Source organism: Dysidea avara, chromosome 4 (genome assembly GCF_963678975.1).
Source record: "Dysidea avara chromosome 4, odDysAvar1.4, whole genome shotgun sequence".
Lineage (NCBI taxonomy): Eukaryota > Metazoa > Porifera > Demospongiae > Dictyoceratida > Dysideidae > Dysidea > Dysidea avara.
This window is the reverse complement of record NC_089275.1, coordinates 44,581,304-44,606,159: the sequence shown is the minus strand read 5'-3', so window position 1 is coordinate 44,606,159 and position 24,856 is coordinate 44,581,304. Positions and strand designations below refer to the sequence as shown.

General features: G+C 38.6%; 6 protein-coding genes across 6 annotated transcripts; 3 read left to right on the top strand and 3 right to left on the bottom strand.

The window, feature by feature from the left end:
• The first annotated feature begins 288 nt into the window (after window positions 1–288).
• On the top strand, window positions 289–2,157 carry LOC136252325 (uncharacterized). Its single transcript, XM_066044737.1, has one exon. The coding sequence runs from the start codon at window positions 340–342 to the stop codon at window positions 1,909–1,911; it is 1,572 nt and encodes a 523-aa protein (XP_065900809.1). The 5' UTR covers window positions 289–339; the 3' UTR covers window positions 1,912–2,157.
• On the bottom strand, window positions 2,072–5,469 carry LOC136252328 (small ribosomal subunit protein uS12). The gene is made up of 4 exons (XM_066044740.1): window positions 5,359–5,469; window positions 5,110–5,269; window positions 4,793–4,977; window positions 2,072–2,243 (listed from the first exon to the last, which is right to left on the bottom strand). The coding sequence occupies exons 1-4, from the start codon at window positions 5,360–5,362 to the stop codon at window positions 2,161–2,163; spliced, it is 432 nt and encodes a 143-aa protein (XP_065900812.1). The 5' UTR covers window positions 5,363–5,469; the 3' UTR covers window positions 2,072–2,160.
• Window positions 5,381–7,105, top strand: LOC136252326 (DDB1- and CUL4-associated factor 13-like). The gene is made up of 2 exons (XM_066044738.1): window positions 5,381–5,471; window positions 5,663–7,105. The coding sequence occupies exon 2, from the start codon at window positions 5,690–5,692 to the stop codon at window positions 7,019–7,021; it is 1,332 nt and encodes a 443-aa protein (XP_065900810.1). The 5' UTR covers window positions 5,381–5,471; window positions 5,663–5,689; the 3' UTR covers window positions 7,022–7,105.
• On the bottom strand, window positions 7,041–11,837 carry LOC136252327 (testis-expressed protein 264 homolog). The gene is made up of 4 exons (XM_066044739.1): window positions 11,547–11,837; window positions 8,525–8,628; window positions 8,237–8,360; window positions 7,041–7,366 (listed from the first exon to the last, which is right to left on the bottom strand). Exons 1-4 carry the CDS (start codon window positions 11,802–11,804, stop codon window positions 7,244–7,246), a joined length of 609 nt encoding a protein of 202 aa, XP_065900811.1. The 5' UTR covers window positions 11,805–11,837; the 3' UTR covers window positions 7,041–7,243.
• A 1,262-nt stretch (window positions 11,838–13,099) lies between these two features.
• Window positions 13,100–14,517, bottom strand: LOC136252324 (testis-expressed protein 264-like). Its single transcript, XM_066044735.1, has 4 exons — window positions 14,193–14,517; window positions 13,869–13,972; window positions 13,700–13,823; window positions 13,100–13,397 (listed from the first exon to the last, which is right to left on the bottom strand). Exons 1-4 carry the CDS (start codon window positions 14,448–14,450, stop codon window positions 13,275–13,277), a joined length of 609 nt encoding a protein of 202 aa, XP_065900807.1. The 5' UTR covers window positions 14,451–14,517; the 3' UTR covers window positions 13,100–13,274.
• A 27-nt stretch (window positions 14,518–14,544) lies between these two features.
• LOC136252323 (serine-rich adhesin for platelets-like) lies at window positions 14,545–24,493 on the top strand. Its single transcript, XM_066044734.1, has 5 exons — window positions 14,545–14,659; window positions 14,888–15,689; window positions 16,469–16,636; window positions 21,148–21,256; window positions 22,270–24,493. The coding sequence occupies exons 2-5, from the start codon at window positions 14,929–14,931 to the stop codon at window positions 24,307–24,309; spliced, it is 3,078 nt and encodes a 1,025-aa protein (XP_065900806.1). The 5' UTR covers window positions 14,545–14,659; window positions 14,888–14,928; the 3' UTR covers window positions 24,310–24,493.
• The last annotated feature ends 363 nt before the right edge of the window (window positions 24,494–24,856 follow it).

The following is a 24,856-nucleotide window of genomic DNA, read 5'->3' as shown; positions in this document are numbered from 1 at the left end:
CAAGATGGACATTTTGTATGGTTTAGTTAGTCTCGCCCCCAGACCACAAGGTCTGCATGTGGGGCGAGACTATGGTTTCGGCTAGCTGATGACTGAGTAAAGCGGGATATAGTCTAGCTAGCTATAATTAATTTTCCACTGTAGAGGTCTTTATGCAGCTCTATCTAAAGTTTGTTGCCTGCTCTATTACGGTACTACATAGCTATTTAGCTAGTGGGCTCGGCTCCCCCCTAGAGAATAACAGAATAAAGAGCCTTTGTTTTTTTGCGAGGGAAATACCCCACTAAAATCCCTTGACGTAAGTTATTCGTTTGTTTGCATGGTTTGTTTGTAGTATGGATGGGTTGTAGTACGTCTCTGAGCAAACACAACGAAGCCACTGTGAAAACGGCGCCATTCACAGTGGCGCCAAAAGAGCGCGCCAAAGTTGACCACCCAGAGTCGATTGAACACCTCAGCTGGTGCTCGCACACTGGCAACCCTGCTGGCAACTTCACTGGCAACGCCGAGCACGTTATAGAACACGGAAGTGATCGTGATAGCACCTCTTCCACGTCAAGTGTCTATGGTGAACGACTAGCTCCCGTGGAATCCGGAGCACATTTATCTTGGTATTCCGCTCCAGATTTGAAATCACCTCAACAGGAAATTAACCAGAAACCAGCGCAGCTGCCTGACAAACCACAAAAGCGATATTACCCTAGATCTTCGTGTGAATCCGTCGACCATTTGTCGTGGTGTTCCATTGAAAGCGTTACCAACCCAGCTGAAGTGCGAGTTGAGGTGTCATCAGGCAGTGACCTTTCTCAGCCACAGACCTCAGTAAAACGTCCAGTAGGAAGAATAAGAGAAGATGTAATTGCTCTCCTGAATAAGTTAGCACGTTTCGTTGGCTTCGATGAATTTGAAGAGGCGTTGAAATCGTTACATGACATTTACAAGGACGTTGTACTACACCCAAATGATGACAAGCATCGTCAAATGACATTTAGTAGTAAAGTGTGGAGGTATCCTGCTTGTGAGGAGTTGATGAAGATGAGCGGGTGGGTAATGGAGGATGATCATGTGAGACTAAAAGATAACTCTAATGTCCATATTGTATTCCAGCAACTTGAATCATTTAGCCAGCTTTTATCTGCGTCAAGAAATGGACACACAAAGACCATGGCTGAATCACTCAACGACTATAATAAATTTGGTCTTGATCTTCCATATGTGCCCATTCTTCTATTTGCTGCCATTTCAGGAGATCGACTATCAGTTGTCAACACATTGGTTAAACAATATGGTGCAGACCTGAACTGCCTAACAAGCGATGGTGAAGCATGCATCTTCTATGCCATAGACAATGCTACAGAATCTTTTACAATCAAGCTCTTGACCGACTATTCCATTGATACCACAGTCACTACAGATGATGGAGACAGCTGCCTTCACAAAGCAGTGAAGAATGGATATACAGAACTTGTTGATTTCCTTATAGAGAAATTTCACAGCAATGTCCACACTATTAATGACAAGGGTGCCACGCCACTTGACTATTCTTTCCAATTTGACCACACTGAGGTCACACAATTATTGCTACAACATGGGGCAGCACCTAAACCAACCACAAACAAGAAAGTAAAATGTCTACAAACTGTTCCAAATTTAAATGAGTTGAATATTTATGTAGACAAAATGGCAACTACTTACTATGAAATAGGTTTACAATTAGGAGTCCCCAATGAACGACTAAAGATGATACGGAAAGACTATGCCACTGAAGCTGAACGATGTCGTGAGATGCTGGATGTTTGGATCAATGATGACCTTGCCTCTAGTTGGCTGAAACTGATCAATACATTAGGAGAAATCCACCATAACAAACTTGCACAGCAGATGTTGAGGCAACGATCCTGCACTGTGTAAACCATTAGGTTGCAGTTGTATTTATTTAATATTTATATGCTCCCACTTTCAATTTTTGTATGCCATTTATTTTTAACACTACATGGTTTATTTATATGGTCAAGAACTGACAACATTTGTATTCCCCTGCTCATTATTGTAAACATATTTAAATGACCTATTTAGTTGTTGCTCACATTTTCACTATTCTGTTGAACAATGTAAAAAATTTTCAATATTGGACAATAATATTGTGTGGTTAGTCAAGTCTCATGATCTCGGCCTCTCCTTCTTCCCCTTGTACAAGGCTAGTAGTGACACATTAGCTACCTTCACCACCTTGAATCTGACACCTGTAAAATGATGGGCACCAATTAGAACACATCTAGTTATAACAGAGGTTGGTCACACATCAAAATAATCTAAATCTTTTTCAGACAAAATTGTTTGTTCAACCTAGCACTGAGCGGTTTTGACATTTCAAAGACGGTATGATATTGCAGTATAACTATATGCGACCATTTCAGTGAAAACCAGTCTGGTTCACACAAGCATGCATTTTGAGAAAAACAAAATTTAACCTTGATCGATCTGCCAATCCATGGCGAACATTGTAAGCCTAATCCCAACTCTGTAGACTAATCCAAACAGAAGTTATAACTGTGAATGTCAGCACCTGTAATTTTGTAGTTTCTGTACACATCAATTTCCTTGCTCTCCCCTACTGTCTAGCACTGCAATTCCAAAAGTACCCACCATAATCGACTGAAACTTTGGCAAACCATTCCTTGGACCAGACATAGGCCAAGCACTTCTGTCAAGTACTTGATGCACCTCTCAAGTACTTGCAAAAGTGCTTAAGCACAAGCACAAATGTTTCAAGAAAACAAGTGCTTTAAGTACAAAATGAAGCACAATAAAGTATACTTGATATAATTACTTAAAATTAGGAAATAATGCACATCACCATAACTGTGGCCCTAGTGTCTTGAGTATTTGGAGCCATTAATCTGATAAACGTTTCATTTAGGTCTCCTGTGCCTAATACTTTCCCTGTGACACTAAAAAAATCACAGAACATCAAAATAATAAATATGGTTTGTCTGCTAGCTTATTGAACAAAACAGAAATTTCAATTAATTAAGGTCTGGCAGCTTTATGGCTAATACACTTCAAAGCTAAAGTGGTTGATTGGCCCAGTGGTAAACTCAAATGGAGCAGTAGATGTCTGAGTTGGGCCAGAGTATAAACACTCTAAAAAAGTACAGTTTCTAAACATTTTTACTCAGAACACAACATTATTGTGTTAGCAGGCTTATTGCAGTATATTATTGTATACTAATTTATATCCTTTCATATGTACACTTTTGATATAAACAGTTGAGCCTTAACAACTATTTTTTAAATCCACGGCATTGCGGTGTTAAGGATTTAGATGGTATCAAAAACAGATACTGCGGTTTAACTAAACACTTGGTATATTGCACTGCACTAGTTCAAACATGTTCCATTTTGGTCAAATACAATGTCCAACCATACCATGTATAGGAGCTAGGAAAGCAGTGTACTAGAATTTATCCAGGATATTTATTTCTTGTAAACCAGCCGAAAAAAATCTTGTTTGCCCTAGCAGAAACTGCTATAATAATCCAACTATTGTAACATAGTTTCCAATTACATTAAGGTAGTGCAAGGTAGTGAGTGACTCCTGGCCGATGTTTACTGTTGTTTATATGTTATGTTTCTTTTATTAACACTGGGACATATATGGCATGGGTAGACTGTTAACTACTTAGTGAGGTGTTTCTTGAGATGACACATGACCAACTACCAGTATATTGAGAATTCAACTGCACAAAAATGGTCAGGAAAAACACCTGTGACCCAGAAATTTGGCAAGATGCCTGGTTATCTAAATGCACTAAAATACTATATTTACACAAATAATCTAGGATCTTATGCATAATTACACTATACAAGTACATAACTAGAGAAGGGACCATAGCATATCAATAAAAAGTACTGAAACAAGCTGGAGTAGTGCATGATATTAAAATCACAGTAAAACAATAAATGTTATACCCTACTGTACTCAATATACCATAACAGAAATACACAGTAGAATCCCGACATAACATTTCTTATTATTTTACTTGCCCATAGCCTTATAGCCATTATTGAGTTACACTTGTCTGAAGGCATCAGTCAGTCACTAGAAAATTCTGTCGCATAAATTTAAAAAAAATTCACTAGCAACTCGTTGAAAGCATTTCGGGTCAATCAGAAAGCTTGTTTGGACTTACCAATACTCTCATCATTGTCTGTAAAAAGTGAAGCTGGTTTTGGGGTGATGTTTTTCTTGGACCATGCCCACACCTTTGTGGTCCCTACTATGATAATATTTAGGCATACTATAAAATACAAAACCAGAGTAATAATTGTATGGCTAGGCAAACTTATAAGCATCGCATCTCTAGTCATACCAAGCCACGCTATACACAACTCCGAGAATGTGGAATTGTTCGCTGTAGTACTCGACAGAAGCAAATTATTGCTAACCCAATTAAAGTGCATGGACCAGCCAAGAATGCATTTACATTGTATCCTAGGCTCCCAAACCAGACCAACCCATCCAGCCATGTTATGCTGGGCTCAATCAATTCACTCTGCAGTTAATTCCAAGCCATGTCAGACTGTATACAGGTTAGGCTAGTTGGATTGAGGTGGTACGCTGAACTGTCATTAATAGGGCTATGTATATAACTAGGAGTCGTGTCCACAATGATGGATTAATAATGAGGTCATAAAGGAGAACTCATATAACTGCACTTAGAAGTGGCCACTATGATAAACTTTACAAACTACCATGTTTGAATATAAACAGTTCAGTTTATTACCACACCTGGGATATCTCCTACTGCATGTCCTTTTCGTCCAAATCCAGCAATAAGCACCTCATCATTTTCTTCAATGTAGTTTAGACAGCCATCATTGGGTACAAAAGCTGTGATTTTTTTGCCATTCTTAATCAGCTGTACCCTAATACACTTTCTGATAGCTGAGTTGGGCTGCTTAGCTTCCACTCCACTGCGTTAAAATAGGACTACAATAAATGCTGTCTATTTACTACATGCACACGTATATTACACAAGCTACGCTACACCCATGTGACAGAAGTGATGTGCATTATTTAGAATCAGCACCACAAAAAACCCTTACATTTTTTCTAACACGATTCCCTTAGCGTGAGAAGCTCCACCAAAGGGATTAGCCTTCAGGGCTGTACCCAAGTGAGTCTTCTTGTATTTCTTGTCGTGCCACCGCTGGTCGCGTCTGTGCACGCGCATTTTTCTCGCCGTTCTTAATCCCCTTGGCTTGCCTATAAAAGATAACCATTATTAGCACAATCGCTCAACTAAAACTATAAAGTAACAGACGGATGACTGGATAGCGAAGGATAACACTCACCCATTTTTCTTCACGTAGTTTTCAACAAGAGAGACGCATGCGCACAGAGTCACGTGTATAGGTGTGAACACAACTTTGTCTGTTGGCCTTGGGATAGATAGCTTTTTAATAATGTACGTTGAATAATGTGGATGAAAAAATTAATTTGAGTGTAATCGTGCTATTTTACAATTTACTTTGTCGTTTTAATCAGTCAAGATTTGATGTGCGTTATTTAGAGTGACAGTGATGTATAGTCAATAACGTTAAGTGCTACGAATAAGACGTAGTCTACTGTGATTATTTTACGCCCTTTTCTTTTTAGATTCTTTTGTCAACATTTTGCAATGAGATGAAGATTAAAGTCTTGTCCCGCAATCCAACAGACTATGTACGAGAGAGGAAATGTGATATTCATAAGTTACCAAGGAACCTCGATCCTCAGCTTCACCCGTTTGAATCAGCCAGGGAGTACACAAGAGCACTAAATGCTACAAAACTTGATCGTGTTTTTGCCAAACCATTTATAGGTGCCCTGTCGGGTCACCTTGACGGTGTGTTCACATTGTGCAAACACCCTACAAGTATATCAACCATTTTGAGTGGTTCTTGTGATGGTGAAATTAGAGTATGGAATCTGAGCCAACTGGAATGTCTACACACTTTTCAAGCACATTCTGGATTTGTCCGAGGTCTTTGTGTCAATGCAGATGGTACTCTATGTATTTCATGCGGTGATGATAAAATGGTGAAAACCTGGCATATTGGAGATGGTGACTTCTCGGATGAACCTCTGTCAACTTCAGTCGGAAGATTTGTCTTTCAATCAATCGACCACCACTGGTCAGATAATGTGTACGCTACTAGCGGGGACCAAATTGATATTTGGAATGAAGAATTTGCAGAGCCAATCAGATCGTACACATGGGGGGTTGACAGTATACACTGTGTTAAGTTCAACCCTGTGGAACGGAATATCCTTATTGGTGCTGCATCAGATAGAAGTATAAGTCTCTATGATATCAGGAAGCCATCACCTCTTAGGAAAGTTGTACTGGAAATGAAGAGCAACTCAATTGCTTGGAACCCAATAGAAGCATTTAATTTCACAGTGGCAAATGAGGACACAAACTTGTACACTTTTGACATGAGGAAACTAAGTCATGCACTAAATGTTCACCAAGATCATGTCATGGCCGTCTTAGATGTAGACTATTCTCCTACTGGCCAGGAATTTGTGTCAGGAAGTTTTGACAAGTCTATTAGAATATTTCCTCGAGAGGCAGGCCACAGTCGTGAAGTGTACTACACCAAAAGAATGCAGCGTATTTACTGTGTCAAGTGGAGTGTAGATGCTAAGTATATCTTATCCGGGAGCAATGAGGCTAATATAAGATTGTGGAAGGCAAACGCAGCTGAAAAGTTAGCTCCTACTAGGTCAAGAGAGAAGGCATCACTACGTTACAGTAACAAACTACGACAAAAGTTCAGATATCATCCACAAATTAGACGTATAGCACGTCACCGTCACGTGCCCAAGATGATTTACAAGGCTTCACGGGAAAAGAGAATCATGCTCAACTCTAAAAGAAGAAAATTAGAAAATGTGATACGGCACAGCAAGCCAGGGAGTGTTAAACGTGTCCCTGAGAGAAAGAAACATGTTGTGTCTGTGATGAAGTGAGAATCGCAATTGTGTAATATAAAATAGTATCAGTTGATTTGAAATAAAAGTAAATGCTAAAATAAAATCAATGGTTCAAACTGATGTATGTAGAAATAAATATGAATTCTAAAATGATTTTGTTGATTCTAGAGAATAGTAATTTGATACCTAACACAAATCTGGTCCTTGTTCTACAGCTGATTGAAATGTAGTTCATTTTTTCTTACAGCAGATTACCATCTAGCGGTCTTGTTCACTAACTTCAGGTACACGGAATCCCTCCCGGTTATCCAATGGTAGAATAAACCGGATGAAATCTTTCTCGTAATACTCAATACAGGGTCCAGCCTCCACACTGAATTCCTGTAAAACAAATAGAACAAGTTCTACAGCAATGGTATACCACTGTAACTTTTTAAAGGTTTAGTCATGAAAATATTTTTTGCAGAACTGAACTTGGAGTTTCTCCTTGATAAACTTATGTAAGCCTCAACTACAATAAAGAAATTTTGATGGAAATTGGTCAAACCTTAACAAGCATCTGTAAAAAAAAAAAGTTGTATTATTGAGATCTATGATTTTCATCAACATGTAATCCATCAAAGCTAATGAAGTGTGAACTATTCCTTCCATTGTCCATTAAAAGTTTCTTGTCCTACGATAGGGATGTGCTCACTGTTCATGCACATCACTGCTAGGAAATGGTTTGTTTAAAGTAAAACTTATGGATGCCGGAATCTGGTTAGCCAGTCAGAACAAAGTTTTGTAGTGGTGAAAAGTTGTTGATACATATTGTACAACGTTACATGCTGTATTGCTATGGCTGTTTGAGTTATTCAAGTCATATCAACTTGATTGTAGTTGTTTTACAGGCCTAACTGACTACTTCACTAAATTTTTGTAAGTGAAAAAAACCAAGCTAAATAAAACCCAGTATAAACTCTTGAGCACAAACCTCAAATTCTTCTAAGTTTACCTGCAAATATCTTCTCAAAAAACTTACCACAAATCATGCATGCCTTTTACATGTACTTCGTTATTTTTGCACTCCTTTTAGAGCTGATTTCTGTTAATATTTTTATTCATATACCGACCCTATACTCTTGAGAATTTTCCCAAGAAACAACTAATCAAGATGAAGTGACCTCAACACCAACTACAGCAGCCAGTTACCATGGAATAAACAGTTAATTTGGAAGACTGGATTCATCCCAACCCACACAGCCACGATACCTTCATATATTTCTTCAGTGTAGGGTATACAAAGAATACAGCCAGTATTATTGACAAGTGGTTCCTCCATGGGTAATCAGTTATGACAACCTTGTCACAAGACGGGAACGTGTAAAACTGGTACCTGAAATACAACAAATCAAAATGACTTACAGAGTACACACTCGTACTATATCTAGATTACACACAGATGACATCAAAAAGTCAAAATCTGTACAATCCAACCACAAGTCATGTCTTTATTCAGTGTGGCTTTAATACAAATGAGCTCTAAGTGGACTTACTCACCCATGACTTTGTAGTTTGGCCTCCAAATTATTCATACTGCTGCCTCTTTCCAGTGGGTCTGGTAGACAACAACCAACAATGTATCTCAGCTTGTCTTTTGGGGTCTATAGAATATCATCGATCAATAACACATTTGATTATAACAGTACTGTAGGTATTCTGTCTAGTGGACCATTCAGTACTTTAGAAAATGTATCAAGTAAACAGATGGACACCTTGTAAACTATCCTAGCCACAGTAAGTTAGTTATTCCAGGTATCCACATTAGAGCTGTGTGATAATAGTAAAACCTATATCTCGATAAGTGACTACCATTTTATCTCGATAATAATGTAATATTGCACAGTTTTACATATTTGTTGACAAAGTCAGAAATTTTACCTGTTCCTCATTTAATTCGATACCTTTCCAAAAGTTTTTCACCTGACTATGGTTGATATACACTAGATTATGGAGATTTACTATTATCTCGATCTAATTTATGATAAGTGATTTAGGTATCTAGATTATCTTTTTATCTAAATTATCTCCCAGCCCTAATCTACATGTATGAACAATTAGATACAAAGAAACATGTAACACTTTCACACCTCAGATCAAAGGAGCTGCCCACACTACATTTCGTATTTAGCCAAGCTAGCCGGGCTACATACGAAATGTAGACCGGGCTACAACTGGGCAGTGATTATATAGACGTTGACGCTGAAATCAATTGTGGGGATCGATTAATACTCACGTGATTAGGATACACGACTTGGATTTTGCCATGAAAACCACTCAGACGGAGAGCGTTTTGTCATCCTCGCCATTCTACGAGTTGAAAAACGTTGCGCTAAGGTGAGTACTACCGATCGTTTCCACACATTTCGAATACGGACACACCCCCATCACAAAGCTACCACTCTGCACGGAGTAACTACTCTACAAGCAAGCTTACCTGTCTAGGCTTTTAGTGAACTGCGTAGTTTTTCCATAAACGATTCAATAGCACCAATTAAAACATTAAACTCGCGTAACAGAAATTCTCCGTGATGTCTCTAGGATATGTCCGTTTATCATAGCCGAATGTAACCAGAACGTACTAGCTGCTGACCCATAATCGAAAATTTTAGGTATGCATATATAATACATCCAGTGGCTGTACTCATATTGGCTTGGGTGACTGATTGCCCTATACAGGCTATCAGCCTAACAAGTGTTACATATTAGCTGTAACATGAGCATTCGAACTTTGCCTGATATGTATACCCTCTGCCCTCGGGCAGTCAGGCATATATATCAGGCAAAGCCCTCATGCCCATGTTACAACTATTACATGTATCAGAGCAACTAACATATAAGGTGTCCATGAGCACATGTAACTTTTAAAAGGGCTCCACTAACTAGTCTCAAACCACTCTCCACACAACACCTATTGATTGAAAACTACAAGTGCCTGCTCCAAAAATGGATCTGGAATGGTTAGCATAGGCAACTCATTTCTAACACCCCCAGCCACCATGGAGGGTGTTAATGATTTCTCTGAGGCTACCACAAACTTAATTACTGATGTCTCAGGTTGAGGTAATTAATTGTGGGTAGCCAAGCCCACATCAAATCTGAGGGGTAGTCAACCTGTTGTGATTTAGAAAATTTATGGATAAGAGAACTGTGCATGCTTTAAGTTGAGTTGATTGTGCCAGTGTCACTGCACTCAGGACATCAGTGCCAGTGTCAAGTAGTTACTATGCCGGGCTAGAATGACACTTGTCTTGTCCAGAAAGTAAGCTATTAAGATGCAAACTGTGCGTGCTGATTTATCCTTCGAGTTTATTGTGCCAGTGCTACATCACAACAGAAATTGGTCTATCGAATGTCTATGATGCCTGTCTTGTTCAGAAAGTACACTAACAGTAACAACATTTTTTTTGGTTTTGCCGTTTGATGAATGTAGTAAACAACCACCAGCAAGACCACAGGTCACTAACTATTTAGTAACCCCACCACAGGTTGCTGTTGGATTTAGTAACCTCAGACATCAAAGGAAATATTACATAAATTTTTCTAACAAGTATTTACCTACAACTCAGTCCACAAACATTCAGTATTCGAGTTCTAAGCATTTTTTTTGGCCAAGTTGTGGGCAAAGGCTTGTTGAAATTCATTAACACCCTCCATGGTGGTTGGGGGTGTTTGAAACAAGTTGCCTATGTTAGCAATTCTAGACCAGAGTAGGCAGTTATAATTTCTAATCGATAAGTGCTGTGCAAAGAAAAAAAAAACGGTCTGGACACGAGAGACTAGGGTAGTCTGGCACTGTCAGCCCTATTTTAGGCACTTATATAAGTGCCCCGAAAAATAGGGTCTAGTCTGTCTAGCATTCAGGACTTGTACTTAGGAATGCGTAATTGTACTGCGGCTCGCGTTAACAACCATAGTAAGAGATCACGAATAGTGAAGAATCCAATCACGGCAGTGATGCTTTAGGGATTTCAATCAGTTACTTTCTATGGGCAGTTGATGTTTAGATTGTGGAGGCAATATTTCTACTTTCCGAGTAGAGGAGTCTATTACACACGAATGTTAAATGGAAAATCGTCCCTGATTTAATCACCCTGACACAAAAAGAACTCACACAACTTTTGTTTCGTGACTTTTGTCCCAGTATTCACCCATGTCATGCAGCCACAATGCATTTAAATTGGCAATACTGCAATTTGATTGGACATATCAGTTTTCAGTAACAGTGGCACGAGTCCTTGATTCTAGACAGACCAGACCCTATTTGTTGGGGCGCTTATAGGTACCTAAAACAGGGTCAGCGGCACCAGACTAAGACTAGGGATCCACCACACACTTGTATCATTTACTTAGTAGTCATCACTGGATTATCACTACCACGATAATATTATGAGTTCTTGCCACTCCCAGGACTCTACCCTGTCTTGAGATAAAAGCATACCATTAACCGGTTTTCATCCGGATATGTACCGTTAACAACAAGGCTATACTGTACAATCATAATTATCATTACTATCCTCACCACATCAGGGTCATCGTAGTATATTCCAAACAGTTTCGACTTGGGGGCCAACTTGGCTAGAGGATAAAACGTGTTCCCAGCTTTCTCGTATGGTCCAGTCCTCAGGATGTACGCCACGTGATGCGGTAACACGGGAGGTGTACCCATACGAATTCTAACCGTATAGAAGAACCCGGCGTGTGTCAGCACCCCCAGTGCGATTATAAGCACTACACCAACCGCCACGACCAGATAGAATAGGAGATCCCACTGCCACATTTTATCGTCCGCCAAATAGTCGATGGTTTATTTTGTAGCGCAGCGCTTAATATATAATATCTACATACATCCATAGATAATAGACACCCCATAGGTAGGGGTGCCTATTATCTATGATATATCTATGATTGGATGAATGAAGTCAACCCTATAGGTCTACACTAGGCTCAGCAGAAATTCAAGATTCAGCTATCAATTTTGCTGCACGTTCAATTAGGGTATATAACTAGTTTTTTTTTTTTTATATTCAGCAATTTATACTATAGCTAGGCATTCCAGCCCGATTTTTAAATTTTGGAAAAATGGGCTTTTTATAAGATTGCCGATCTCAGAAATATATATAGTTTGTTGGGTTGGAATTAGCTACTTTGACATGCACAGTGCTTAAAAACTGGAAAAGGTACATTTTTTCCTCCCTGGCTACCCATACATTTTGAAGGGAAAAATGGCACAATTGAATCAGGAAGCCATCTAGCAATCTGGACTATCTTGAAATTGCAGTTGCTTCTAGCTACAAGTTTGTACATGTTATGAGAGTAACTTCAGATCACAGCGATCTATCTTTGTATATGCTTTGTGGTGAGCAAATATGTTACAATGGTCATACCCATAGGCTATCTCAAGTAAGTCAAATTAACAACTTATAAAGGTAAACAACTAAAGTGGAGGTGTCACAATGATGCAACAATGTCTAAGGTGGAGTTGTGGTTTCAATTATGGCATTGTTATGCCGACTTTGAAGTGGTTATACTTTTGAGCTGATGACACAGCTATCAGAAAATTACTCTGGAGCTGAAAATTGCTAACCCGAGCGCAGTAACTACGCACTTTAAAGTAAGCGCCAGTGACTACCTTCCACCCAACAGTACATTTTAAAAAGTTTTTAAGTATTCTACATACATTACAAGGCTTGAATAGATTACAAAACAACACAAAACTTACTTATATGTAACACGCATGATAAAACTAAGACTATTATAATCAACGTGTGGACAAACCCCACAGCAATTTTCATCGTCACTGGAGCTCAGACGACGGAGTAATCCCAAGTAAAACACGAGTTGTTATTTTGTGCCAGGGTTCTATTGGGGAATATACGGAGAATTTTTGTATTAAAAAATCTCGGACACTGGAATGCCTACTAAAGCTAAAAACTCATATCCCCATGCTATAGACACGACTCAGAATGTGGCTAACTCCTACAGGGATTTCCATTGGAGTAGAATTGTCTGAACAACGTGTAGGTCAGCAAAATGCTGCAAATGGCTGGAATGAATTCCCAACTGCACTATGACTCAACATGTATGTTCTATTAGAGTAGTTGTCTACAACAAAAACAATAATCACTACATTTGCTGGAGTCATGTAAAGAAAAAGGACAACAAAAAAAAACAACAAAACCTGAACTACAGCTAAGTTTTCAACCATGTGTCCAGTTCATTTCATTCAATGTGTCCCTTCCTTCATGTCTTAACTGTATCGAGGATCAATGCCAGGCACATAGAACTCTTCATGATGATCAAGTGGTAAAATGAACTGTATCATGTCTGGCTCATAGTATTCAATGCAGGGACCTGCTGTCAACTTGTATGCCTGCAATATATATCATGACATAATAATGTTCATCTCTCCACTAATTTTCATATGGTGTACAGTGATAAACTATTGTTTGTAATTTCCAATGAATGACTAGTATATTAGATGGTAGTGAGATTACTTTGGGTCCAAAGGTGACCATATTAATGAGATTTCACTGTACAAACATCAAAATTAGTGGTTGCTAGGTGATACTAATGGTCCCAACCAAAGGAGGAGCTTATTTGCATACCACATGTGTGAAATGTCTCTTACTGGTCTCAAAAATGTTTCTGTACTTAAATGCACATGCAACGTACTGCTGTAAACTTCTTCAATGCTGGGTACACGTAAGTTACAGCCAGCATAAAAGATAAGAAGTTTCTTTTTGGATAGTCTGTCATCACGGCTTTCTCACATGCTGGAAACGTGTGGAACTGGTACCTAACATGAATATTAAAACAGCACACAACGTAGTATCCTCTTTACCCATTGCTCTTTAATCTTTCTGTCAAGTCATCATCACTGTTGCTCACTTCTTTTGGATCAGGTAAGCAAACTCCAACCAAGTATCTTAGCTTGTCTTCAGCTATCTGTGTCAGGCAGTGTTTACATGTGACTAAGTAAAAACGTGAATGCTATCCCAACAAGGACCCAGCCTGAGCACTTGTAAAACAGAGAATGGCACTGAACTTCTGTAGTGCTAAAAATTTAAACAGGGTGAAGTCAAGGGCTCTATATTCCACTTGCTGCATTCATTTTCAACCAGACCATGTGTACGTGTATTACATCGAGAATCACATATATACATACCGTATCAGGGTCATCGTAATATATTCCAAACAGTATCTTTTTTGGAGCTAACATTGCTAAACTGCTGAAGGCTTCTGCACAACTTTTGTACGGTCCGGTCTTCACGACGTAAGCGAAGTGGCGAGGTTGCACATGTGGAGTAGCCATCCGCACCCTGACTGTGTGGAAGTACCCGGCATGTGTCAGGACTACTAAAACAGCGCTGATCACTAATATGACGAACATTACAAGGTAGAACACAAGGTCTGTTTGCCACATCTTGCAGCTGGGGCTTGCCAGATCGCGCCTGTAATTAATTACCTTCGCGGTGTTTAAGTTTGCGCCTGTACATGTTTGCGTCTTCAAATAAGTGCGTGGGTGAATGTGCACGAGAGACAATGTAATCGCGTGACTCATACTATGGCGTTACAAAAATTTTGAGTGAAAACGAGTATGTGTTGCCGAGAGGACAAGAGGATTTTATGAAGGTGATTATAAGATGTTTAATATGTTAGCGCTTTGTATTGTTAACTTCGTAAAATATTTTGATAAGTAAAAGAATTCGTTTTACAGGATGGTTTTGTACAAAGTTCGTATATTGAATTCGCTTACGCGTGTACAAGAAACTGCATCGCTTCTAACTGTTTTAACATGTTCTACAATGGTGTTAAGAAGTTTAAAAGCTGGTGTTATTTCTTTTACTATTATTTTTGTAGATGTATAAGCGCTCCCTTGCAAGACAGCCACGGTACACATCATGGACTCTCCTATGAGTGAAAAGTTTATTCTACCAGTATCAATTAACCTGGATAGGGCGGGTTCTACTTCAACACCGCCACCACCTACCTTCAAGAGACAATTCTCATCCAACTACCATCGAATGTTGTTGCAGGGTGACTGTGATTATGACAATGATGATTTGGACAGGTTTATCCATGTCGAGGTGCACCCAAATGGTGGGGCATCTGTAGTACACATGTTTCAAGATGAAATAGAGCACTTAGATAAGGACAGAATGTGTCAACTGTGTGAGAAATTCTTTGAAGAAGTTTTCCGAGAAAGTGTGGACGGAAGGGCTCAAAATGTACTCGGTATAGTACACGATAATGCAAGGTGCTTACCTGAGATGGTTAGTTACCTGGCTATACATCATCCTGACACTTTGGTTAAGATGGGACAACTCGGAAAGTTGGGTATTGAATCAATGTCGATGGATGAGTACCATTCAAAAGTTGTGTCAAGCTACTGCAATGGAACATTTCGTTGTGGTGGTATGAACCCTATCAGTTTAGTGGGCACAGTTCAAGAAGAAGTAGGAGGGTACTTTCCTGAGATTTTGAATATGATTGAGCGGTCACCATTTCTGTCCGCAACACTGCCTTGGGGTTCAATGTCTGTGTTGCAGCTGAGAGATCGTCAGCAGAGTGACGACGGTCCCATTCTATGGGTGAGACCGGGAGAGCAAGTGGTTCCCTCTGCAGAGTTGGGATTAATAAGTGGAGGAAGGAAAAAGAAGAGGTAATTAATGTATGATACTTCCACCTTAGCACAATTTGTGTCATCCTTATTATGAAGGGTTTACAGGCAATGTCTAATTATGCTGTAGATGTAGAGCCTTTTGTATTGTAAAGAATCCTATATTAGAATTGTCATTCTTTTTATGCAAATTCCTATGTCCTTTAGAATATGAAGCTTTGGCTATTAGTTCTGGTGCCAGCAGGAAACGTATAGTTCTGCCTACATGTACTTGCTTGTTGGCCGTAATAGTGTACATGTTTGTCATTCAGTCATACCTTGTTGCATCTTCATAGTAGTATTCAACCTGTTGGTATTTTGATCCCACATCTAAATGATAGTGTTCAGTGTTAGATTGACAATGATATGACGTACATGTTTTAGATATACGCACATACATGTTTTAGCAGTAACTTACACCATGTTTTTTCTACTGTAAGTGTACTCTTTATTAGAGAAATGGATGTCAGTTTAGAGAAAAAAAATTCTATGTCTTTGTTTGGTACCTGACCTGGCTATGGTGTGTGTTCTGTAACATTTGTGTATGTTATACATACACATGGTATGCTACACTAAAACAATAAGCTTGTAGCTGTTGTTAAATGATGTGAAACACTGGGATACCTGTGATCTACAAGAAAACAGACGATCTGCAGTACATGTACATGCATGCACTCACAGTGCACTCGAGCACACACACATATACACATACCACACACACACACACCACGTGCATACATACAACAGTATGCATAATGTTATTTTATTGATTGTCAATGTAGTGGATCATCGGAACTGAAGAACTTGTTATATGCCCAGCGCCAAAATGAGAGGAGAGAGACGCTGATCGAAGACCGTACCAAATGCCATGCTGATCATGTTGGCCAGGGATTAGATCGTTGTACAACTGCTGCTGTAGCTCTATTGAAGGCTGTTGAGTTTGGAGACAGGTTTGTGTGTGTGTGTTGTGTGTGTGTGTTGTGTGTGTGTGTGTTTGTGCACATGTGTTGTGTGTGTGTGTGTGTCTGTCTGTCTGTCTATGTGATGCTGTGTAGAGTGAGTATGGTGCATGTACTAATAATGCATATTAAAGTCTGGTTCTGTTATACGCCAGGAACTTCATACAAAGGTATAGATCCATTCCTGAGTTCATTTAAAAAACAGGGTGCCAAAACTAAGCTATAAATGACTGTTGGAGTTGACTAGACTCTATACTGAATAAACGTTGTCTTTCTTGTTGCAAGTGAAGATAAATCACTCTCACCACTGCTTTAATCATTACCACCACCTAAGAAATAAATTTCTGAGCCTGAAAATCTGTGCTTGTTTTTAAAATGCGGGCCCATAGAAATAAATGCCCAGGCTCTTTTACCAATAAATACATTAACTATATACTCTAATCCAACTACCCAGCTAGTAAAATGTGTCTGAGGTTTTGATGTAATGGGTACTGCCTTTGTACTGCATGATATCATTGGGTACTGTATGATATCATGATGTTTTAAAAGTAACTATAGCAACGTGCCATAATGCAGCCTAATACAGTGAACCTCTCTTAAAGGACCCTCTGTATAAAGGATGTTGTACATTCAACCTCTTTACGAAGTTTCTGAAATCCATATAGCCTTTTTGAAATGACAATCTCCTTATAGCAGAAAACATTAAACATTGAAGTTCACTAGGCTCAGTAAATCTTTTATTTAGATAGCACTTTATGTAAGCTTCACTTCAAGAAAATGCACTTTGTTTTGAAGTTTGAACCCTTGCTAGTGCATGAAACAGTGATTTTTCATTGTTTCACCAAGAATCCAGGGCCTCTTACGAAACAAAGTACGTACATTGCCTTGAAGTTTGTGTGAAATACCATTGAGTCCCAGTGCACCTCTGGTTTTGTACTGCGATTATTGAGACTTGTGTGATAGTAATATGAAATATGGAAATGTAGAGAGACTTGCTTTATCTCATTCACAGCATACAACAACGATACTTAACCTGTGTGTCATATGCACACCAGGAATATAGTATCAATACATCCAATATTTCACTTTTAATACATATCAGATTTTATCACTAGAGCAGGAATCTACAAGAATGTGTAGTAAGGAATTGGTGTGTTAGATTGCAACATCTGCACAAATGTGTGACTTTTTAAGCATGCTACTCCATTATGTTACCAAGCATTGCACTATAATTACTGCTGCACGTGTAAGGAATGCACAGCATGAGAGATGCGTTTCTAGGAGGGATGCGTTTCTAGAGACTAATATAGCACAAGGTGAAGCCAAATTTTTATTAATCTCAAGATACCCGAGCGCTGTATTTTTCACTTGCACTGATGCTGGAAAGCAACATGTTGTGCTGAAAAGGTGGTGGCTCTTAGGACACACATGGCAAGGATATATACTACAGCATCAATCTGAGGTATTCCCGAGATGAATGATGATGTGTGACCAACCTCAATCTTCTGATATAGGAAAGTGTAAATGACTTGATAAATTTCCACAAAATGTAACTAATGCATTATTGTTTGCTATCAGATATCCAGTCTGTTGATCCGTATCCAAACTAGGAGAAGTGGGATTATAATGATATACCATTTGATACAACCCTAGCAATGTCTGAAATATATCCCCTAGTTACAGTCCATACAGCTTGTATAGAATTTCTTGTTTTACTATTAGAATAGGTCCTGATTGGCCATTAACATCATTGGCCAGAAGGTTTAAAATCTCCCTATTTGAACTAGTACATCATAACAGGTGCTAGTTGTTGCCTAATTTCATCATACTTTCCCTATTGTGTTGCAATCCTTTAGTTTATATTTCATTCTGACTTCTGAATTGGTGCCACTTATGTTGCCGTAGCTGTTAAAGATCTGGTTTTATAAACACAGTACTGTACTTTCCACACATTTAAAGTGGGATGGAGCATGTTACTTGATATATGACTATTCAAATGATGATTGTTTGCGTTGCAGTGAAAGGAAAGGGGTAAACAGAATTGTGTAAAACGTCATGTCTTTTCCAAACTTAAATGGCTATAACTTTTGTGTATTACCATGGCTAATTTACTAACGAGGTATAGAGGTAAACACAAACAAAATGGCAGGCATGGAGTTCTTTTGTCCTTTAGTTGTAATCACCATTGTAATGAAATGAAACTGAAAATGAGTGCAGAAAAAGTCCTTGTAGCAATGGAGGTTACGGGGTAAAAATGTTATCGAATATGTGCTATTAGTCGCATTATCTCTGTGATTAAGCTTTGAAAGATAACAAGAATGTGTGATAAATATGTATCGTCTTGTTTGAGACCTGCTTACTCATCAGATGAAATATCAATTATATATGGAGTAAGTACAGTGGCTTAAACGAAATAGATGCATTCAGAGTATTGTAATAGAGTCACTGGGATTTCTGAATAGGTTACATTTTCTCTCCTCCAATGCCTACGGAATGGTAGACACCCCCAACTGATGATTATTGCTATAGCATTGTTTACCATATGTAATGAAGTAAAGTTATCAGCGAAGGACCTCTACTAGAATAGACAGGTTTCACTGTAACTTCAATTATTATGCTAATAGTAGTGGATTCATTGTTAGCTTTAGCTTGAAGCCTTGAAATTAACAAGGGGAAGTTCACGATTCAATGAATTTGGGTGCCATGCAAATACATAAAACACCTTTTTAGTCAATGTGGACACCTTTGGGACTGTGCTAAAGTGACCTTTTAGAGAGGTGTCTTGATTCAAAGGTCTAAATGTGTACATTAATACCAAGAGTTAACTCTTGCTAATACAAATGGACAACTGTCCTGATTATCGAGATGTCTTTATTAGTGAGGTGTCCTGATTTCAGGGGTGTGTACACTAATACAAATGGGATGATCCATTTTAAGGCTTCGCTTGTACTTTTAAAGTTCAAGTTAGAGTTCTTTTGTGTTGTATGGTCAGCACAGGAAGTGTGTTTTCCTGGAATGGCAATGTGATGATAAATGTTTACATTACAAAAGTGTGTGTGTACATTGAAAACCACAATACATTCTCAATTGGTCTGCTTCAGTGATATTTGTATTAACATTCACACATTTAGACCCCTGATATCAGGACACCTGACTAATAAGCATGATCCCAAGGTTGTCTGGATAAAATGATACCACTGTATCCACAATGTGATCTGTTATTGCTTTGTGGAAGTCTTCAACCATACATCCTCTACCAGCTTATTGGAATATCCTGCACTGGAACTAGTTAATGTGAACACTTATGGAAGGTATCCTGATTGCCAAGAGTGTCCACATTTAGCAGATTAACATTACGGGTACTACAACAAATTTAGAACTATCCCCAACAATACTAAACTGGAATTCCCATAGTATGGACAGCATTCTGATTGTAAAGGTGTCCCAGGCCAGTTTATGTATGGCAACTTTACTTAGCGTGAATTTAAATTGTGTGCAAACGTACTTATTTAGATACACTGTGTAGTATCAACACATGTTCATTTCAGTGGACGATGCGTAGACTATAGTACAAACACACTTGTGTATGCTGTCTCCTCCATACGAAGGACCTCAACTTGGTTGGAAACGACAAAAGTTCAAAGATATTTATCTCTGAAATAACAGTGGCTGATAACCAGGAAAATGAAGTTCGTTATTTGTATGACATCAAATTACATGACGTGTGGTGGCACTTGCATGGCTTTGGGCAGCATGTTTAGACAATTATAATGTTTGGCTTCTGTAGTAGAAGCCATACAGTAACTGATATTGTTAAATGAAGTGTTGATTACACTTAGGGTTAACAGTAAATTGTTATTCCAGTGTATTCAATGAACCACTTCACTATAATTACTCAGCACATATCTAAGGTATAATTCATGACCTCATTAATAAGGCTACCTCATTATAATGACCTTGTCAAGTAGGTCCCAAACATACCCATGACCTCATTACTAAGGCCATCTCAGTATAGTGAACATTTCCAAATACAGCTAAGGTATACTTCATTACCTCATTAATAAGACCACCTCATTGTAGTGAACATGTCAAGTAGGTCCCAAACATAGCTAGGGTATACTTCATGACCTCATTAATAAGACCACCTTATTATAGTGAACATGTCAAGTAGGTCCCAAACATAGCTAGGGTATACTTCATGACCTCATTAATAAGACCACCTTATTATAGTGAACATGTCAAGTAGGTCCCAAACATAGCTAAGGTGTACTTCATGACCTCATTAATAAGACCACCTCATTATAGTGACCAGGTCCCAGATAGATGCTTTTTTATTCACCTCATTAGTAGTGTAAAATAGTGTCAGGATCTTGTTATGAGATGAATAAGCCTTGCTTTATGTTTGACACCTGGCCTAACAAGGTAGTGAAGCTTCACGTATCACTGTATTTGTTAGTCAGATCTAGTTCCACTATGATGCTGTTTTGTTGTTTTCATTGTAGTCATGATATGAACAGAGAGACTAAAGACGTGGTCTGTTTCCATGCAGAGGATTATGATGAGGTCGTCTATCGTCTGCAAATAGACCTTCACGAGCCACCTGCATCTCAGGTATGTATATAAGATACTTAACTCCATGTGTTTAGCCTTCTCACGGGAACCAATTAACAACATGAATGAGCTAGTGCATAAATGAATGCTAGAATTGAGGATTCAAATGTTTGAATGAAAACCTAGAATAATGTGAAAGTTTCAACCACAGTTTAATTTATCGTATCTACCTATTGTGAGATTTCTGCATACTTGTCTTGTGCACATGAATGTAAAGACCAAAACTGTACAAGTTATATCCCTATGTGTGATGTAGATATTGGGTGTCAACTACCAAGATTTGTTTTCCATCTAAATAAATCTTTGAATTTCAGTACATTCGTTTATGCACTACAAGAAGCTGTCACCATAATACAATCTTGTCAGAGGTAGTTGGTCTTCATGTGTCATAGCATGTTATTACACAACCAAACATGACATTTGAAGTTGGTATTGTTATATTTGCCACATTCACATTAAGTATGAATAATGTAGGCTTTGTTTCTTGGATATGAAAACCACACAACATGCTCTGTGGCTAAAACAAGGGCACTGGGAACAGTGATTTATTGATATAACTCATGCATTAGAATACTTTAATGATACTGAGGTGTCAGGGTTGAATGGATTGAACTTTTCTTGTGAGATTGTGAGTTTTTGTTGATGCATGACACATGACCTGCAATCATGTGGTGGGAATTTATGACATCACTCTTGGCTATGGGGACTTTCCCTTTTGATTGGGTATTCCCCAAGCTGTCTCATCCCATAATGTGTACATACATTATTCAAGTGTCAGGTACATATATACTGTTTCACCTGGTGTTTCATTGTAATTGAAGCTGCAGAACTATAAGTTGATTATATATAAGCACTTTCACCTCAACTTAACCCATTACCACCCCACATCTGGTGAACTCTAAACAGTACATACCTGGTGTAAGTAGCCACCAGGCTTCCTTAAACACTGAGTCCAAATAAAATAAATGCCTAGGTAGAAGATATAACATTATGATCTCTGGTTATTTTTTTAGTGTGTCCAGTGGGTAGAAGAAGCCAAGTTGAACCAGCTAAGAAGAGAAGGCATCAGATACGCCAGAGTAACTCTGTGCAGTAACGACATCTACTTTATTCCACGAAATGTGGTGCACCAGTTTCGTACCATCAGTGCCTGCACTAGCATAGCTTGGCATCTACGCCTGCCACAGTACTACAACCAGATGAAGTGTAATGGTCACCATTCTGAGGAAGCCATCCAAAATGGCAGTATTCATACTGATGTTGTTAAGAGTGAGCCCATTAGCCAGAGCAAGGCCGAGAAGAGAGTTACTCCAGTTGCTGAAGTGAAGAGGCTTCTAACTAAGGCGGAACGCAAATCAAGTTTGTGTCTCAATCGAGGTGATATAAAGAGTGAAGAAGAAAGTGCGTTTGATCTGTTGGCGCAGAGAAAGGAGAGCTTAGCTGAAGGTATCACAGCTAGTCCATTGTTTAGCCCACCTCTTTCAGTATCTGACAGTAGTGGGAAGTCACCTAAGCCATATTATTTTAATGATGATGGTAACCTACCAGAGGACAACATTGAATTGAAGCCACCACATTTAACTACAAGAGAATTATTTGGCAGCTTTGGTTCTAGTGGAGAGGATAGTAGTTCGTCTGATTCTGAGTCAGGCAGTAAAAGAAGTGAACCAATTGCAGGTGTTTCTGTGAGTTCTGGGAGAAGCAGTAGGACTCCAAGTGTCTCGGACTGTGCACCCAGCCCACCAATGTTCGGATTTGAAGACGCACCATTCCTCAACCAACCACCAAGCATGAGCACCAACAGCTCAACAAGTTCGCATAAGAAACTTGAGTCTCCGAACTTGTGCAGGAGAGACGATGTCGTCAAAATGAAGTTTGCTCGATATAGCAAAGAGACTCCACCAGTTAAGAGTCCTAGTAAACACGAAAAAGACTCCAATAAAGACAGGACCAATAAGAGAAGTGAAGAATCAAAACACAAAAATGGAGTGAAACGGAAAAAGAAATTTGAATTGAGTAACTTTTTAATGAAACCAGAGTCATCAAAAACACCTTCACCAAAACCAGAAATAACAAATGAACTTGAAACAACAACAAAACAGGACATGTCTCCAACAATGCCATCAGTAAAACCTGAAGTAACAACAGATTCTGTAATGGTGGCACCACCAATACTTGAATCAGAAACTACAGGGAAAAAGGACTCTGCTGTTTCAAAATCAGAGACAGTCAAATCTGAAAAGTCAAAATCTGTAACAGTTACAAACAACAACTTGGACCAGAAGAAAGCAAAGAAGCGGAACTGGCGTTTTTCTGGTAGTGAGTCAGACACTGAGTCTTCTTCAGAGAATGAGGCACTTTTTATTGTACCTAAGAAAGCCAAATTGGATCGTTTTAATTCTGATGACGAAGAAGAACAAATATCCACAACAGATAAACATAATGGACCACTTTCAAATAGTACTTCAACAGGTAATAATAGTAATAGTATAAGATCATCTACCAAAGATACAGCCAGCAGTCAAACAAAAACATTGTCACCAATGCCTGCTAAGAAACTATTGGATGATAGTAAACATTTGAATTTTTATGGAAACTCATCGGATGTGAAAAAGTCATTGACAGAAAAATCATCCACTCCAAAAATACGTGAATTTGATTTTTGTTCAACGCTTACACAATCACGACAAAAATTTTCACAGTCATCAAACAGAAAACAATTACCCAACAGAGACCAACGTTTAAAAACAATTGTTAATGGAAAGAAACTGGGAAGCGCTAAGACAGCTGGTGCCAGCAATGTTTTGAAAACATCCTCACCAATGAAATCTGTGCCCCACAGTATGAAAAGACCCAACCTACCTAAACCCAAAACAGTAGAATCACTTAGTAGTAACCTATCTGAGAGTAAGTCAGCTGCTGATGTTACCCAGCCCAAGCCAGTAGTAACTGATGAAAGTGAAAAGACAACCAGCTCAGTAAAAGACAGTGTGTTAGCTGCAAAGTTTCCTTTAAAAAGAAGAGCGCTGGATTTATACAAAACGCAAATGTAAAATAAATGCTTATTTTATATAGCTGTGTATTTATTCGGAGTACAATATAACAAAGTTTTAGCTATGAATGGTTTTGTACGCATGTTATTTGTGTTACATTTTGTAAATACATTAAATAGATGTATTGCTATTATTATACATGAGTTTGAGAATAAAGCTGAATATTGTGGAACCTCTCTTATAACAGTCACTTGGACTAGGCCTATACTTAGCAATAATTATTGACATGCTAACCTCCAAGAGCTAAGTAAAAGTTCAATGGTATTGGTGTTCAAATTGGCAACTCCCCCCACCCACATACACACAAGCTAGTTTGTCATAACAGGAGTTAGCTATGTCAATGATTAACTATCGTTCTTGTAACTAGGCCTGCATCAAATATATGCCAGCAAAAATTTTTAAGCTTAGTTCCATGAAAATAAATTCCACACTCTAATAGAACAGTCACTTTGTAGTGAAATACTCTAATAGAGCATTCACTGATCCAAGATAATTTTAAGGAATGTTGCTAACCTAGGAGCATAATGTAAGCATTATGGGAACACTG